The sequence below is a fragment of the Sander lucioperca genome, unplaced genomic scaffold, assembly GCF_008315115.2.
Source record: "Sander lucioperca isolate FBNREF2018 unplaced genomic scaffold, SLUC_FBN_1.2 Unpl_231, whole genome shotgun sequence".
NCBI classification, from domain to species: Eukaryota; Metazoa; Chordata; class Actinopteri; order Perciformes; family Percidae; genus Sander; species Sander lucioperca.
In genome coordinates this window covers 1-2228 of record NW_023396277.1, presented here as the reverse complement: position 1 = coordinate 2228, position 2228 = coordinate 1, and the positions used below count along the sequence as shown (strand labels likewise).

General features: G+C 39.9%; 1 protein-coding gene across 1 annotated transcript; it reads left to right on the top strand.

Annotated features, from left to right (window-relative positions):
* The first annotated feature begins 513 nt into the window (after positions 1 to 513).
* On the top strand, positions 514 to 2189 carry LOC116045246 (C-type mannose receptor 2-like). Its single transcript, XM_031292770.2, has 2 exons — positions 514 to 852; positions 1740 to 2189. The coding sequence occupies exons 1-2, from the start codon at positions 558 to 560 to the stop codon at positions 2078 to 2080; spliced, it is 636 nt and encodes a 211-aa protein (XP_031148630.2). The 5' UTR covers positions 514 to 557; the 3' UTR covers positions 2081 to 2189.
* The last annotated feature ends 39 nt before the right edge of the window (positions 2190 to 2228 follow it).

The window sequence follows — 2228 nt, the reverse complement described above, 5'->3', positions numbered from 1 at the left end:
TAGTGGCGGCGCCCTCTAGTGGCCGTAGTAGTTCTGACTACCAGAGAAGGTATCGGTCCCGGTTTTTAAACACGTCATCAACATTGTGAAATGGTCCCAGTTTGGTTAGTTTGGACACCAAAACTACTGAGTTAAGTTGATAAAAAAGATGGAGGTTTGGGTTCAAACTAGGGATGCACCAAATCCAGATTTTTGGGGTTTGCCGTACCTGAAGTTGCTGCATTCTGGCTGCTGTCTGTAGATTCCTTCATGCACAATTTGTGTTTTTTCAGATGTTTCATACCAAATGTAACAGCGGTGATGTTGTGTATAGTTTATGTATTATTGCCACTAGAAACATGAATATAGGTCAGAATGATGCTGGAACACTTCTGGGGGAGTTTGTTAGGGGAGAACAGACTTGAGACAGAATTGATATCAAATTATTGTTTTAAAATAAGAATAATGTAGGATTTTATGAGACTAAATAAAAACAAAAAAGTTTGTCTGTGTGTTCCACAGAACACAACAAGACCGGCAAAACATTTCATATCAGTGACCATATCAGTCCCTCTGTGATGACCTGGCTAGATGCTCAGAGCTACTGCAGAGATAATCACACTGACCTGATCAGTGGAGTCAAACAGCTGAAAGACTTCAAGACACAGTACCCAAATGATGTAAACCGAATTTTCTGGATCGGCCTGTTCAGAGACTGCTGGAGTTGGTCAGATGGGAGCAGTTTCTCTTTCAGATCCTGGGATGAACATGAACCTGATGATGAACCTGAGAAGACATGTGCTATGACTACGTCAGATGGAAAATGGAGATCTGATGACTGTAATGAAACCAAACCCTTCTTCTGCTACAACGGTGAGTTTAGCAGAAGTCTATCTAACGGTAATAAATAAACAGATGAAGTTGTCTCAGTTCTGCTAAAATACAACAAACTGCTTGTTAGATTTAAAACAAATAAAAGGAAATAATTTCCAACTTTCTTTTGTTGAACAAATTGGATGTTGAGTTGAATATAAAAGGCAGCACTAAAAATAGAACGACAGATACATTTTAAAGTGCAGTTTTCTGCTGAGATTTTATTTTCAACTGCATCTTTTGGGCCGATGTAGTATATGACCATTCTATAACTTTCTATAAACTTTGCTTAAAGGTTTGTTATAAGGGAATCCTATGAACTTTACTCTACATTCACTGAGAACATCTGGAAATTGTTAACATGAGCGGAGGTCCCCCCAAGACAGAAGATACCTTTTTTGGAGTTGTGCCAGATAACAGGCATTGATTGGTTAGTTATCCGTCCAATGATATACTTACAAAATTACGTCCTATGTTGATACAATGCATAGGATATATACGTTGTGCACACAAAGAAAAGGCGGAACGACTTTTTGGAAGAATTTGGGTTGGTTGTTCTCCAAGCTCTCTACAGGAGTTTGTAAAATTGATGCTGAATCTTTGCTTGTAATAAACCTTTTTATAATCAAGAACAGTGTCGGCGGATTCCTCTTCATACAGCATCACAGCATTACTATTTAAGACACCACACCGACTTTACTGTCTTTTAAAAGGCTGTAGCGTGCTCCATTTTAAAGTTAGATAGAAGATGAAGAAGATAGAAGAATCATTACAAAATAGATGATCTAAGGAATCCATTTAGTTCCACATGCTAACTTGTTGGGAAGGTGGATATATAAAGTTTTAAAAGTCTCTGTCCCTGATTGGCTCCCCTTCTCCCCTGACAGATTCAGTGATCCTGATCAAGAAGAACATGATCTGGGAGGAAGCGTTATACTACTGCAGAGATCACTATCGTGATCTTGTCTCCATCACCAACCAGGACGAGCAGCTCTGGGTCCAGGAGAGAGCCAAGATGGCCTCCACTCCCTACGTGTGGCTGGGACTGCGCTACACCTGCACTCTGGACTTCTGGTTCTGGGTCAGTAACAAGACGGTCCTCTACACCAACTGGGGCCCCGGCCAGTCTGGGGACGACTGCAACATGTCTGGAGCCATGGACAGAGAGGGAACGTGGGTCAAAAAGATCGACGATGACCACCAGCTTAATTTCATCTGTTCTAAGTAAAAACCAGCAGAATGAAACTAAGTACATTTACACAAGTACTGTACTTAAGTAATAATGCTGTTGAGATGAGGAACTTTACTCATATATCAAAGTTAATATTTTGTGAAAAATGTCGTAATATTTCACGTAAAAAAGGTGTAATATTTCA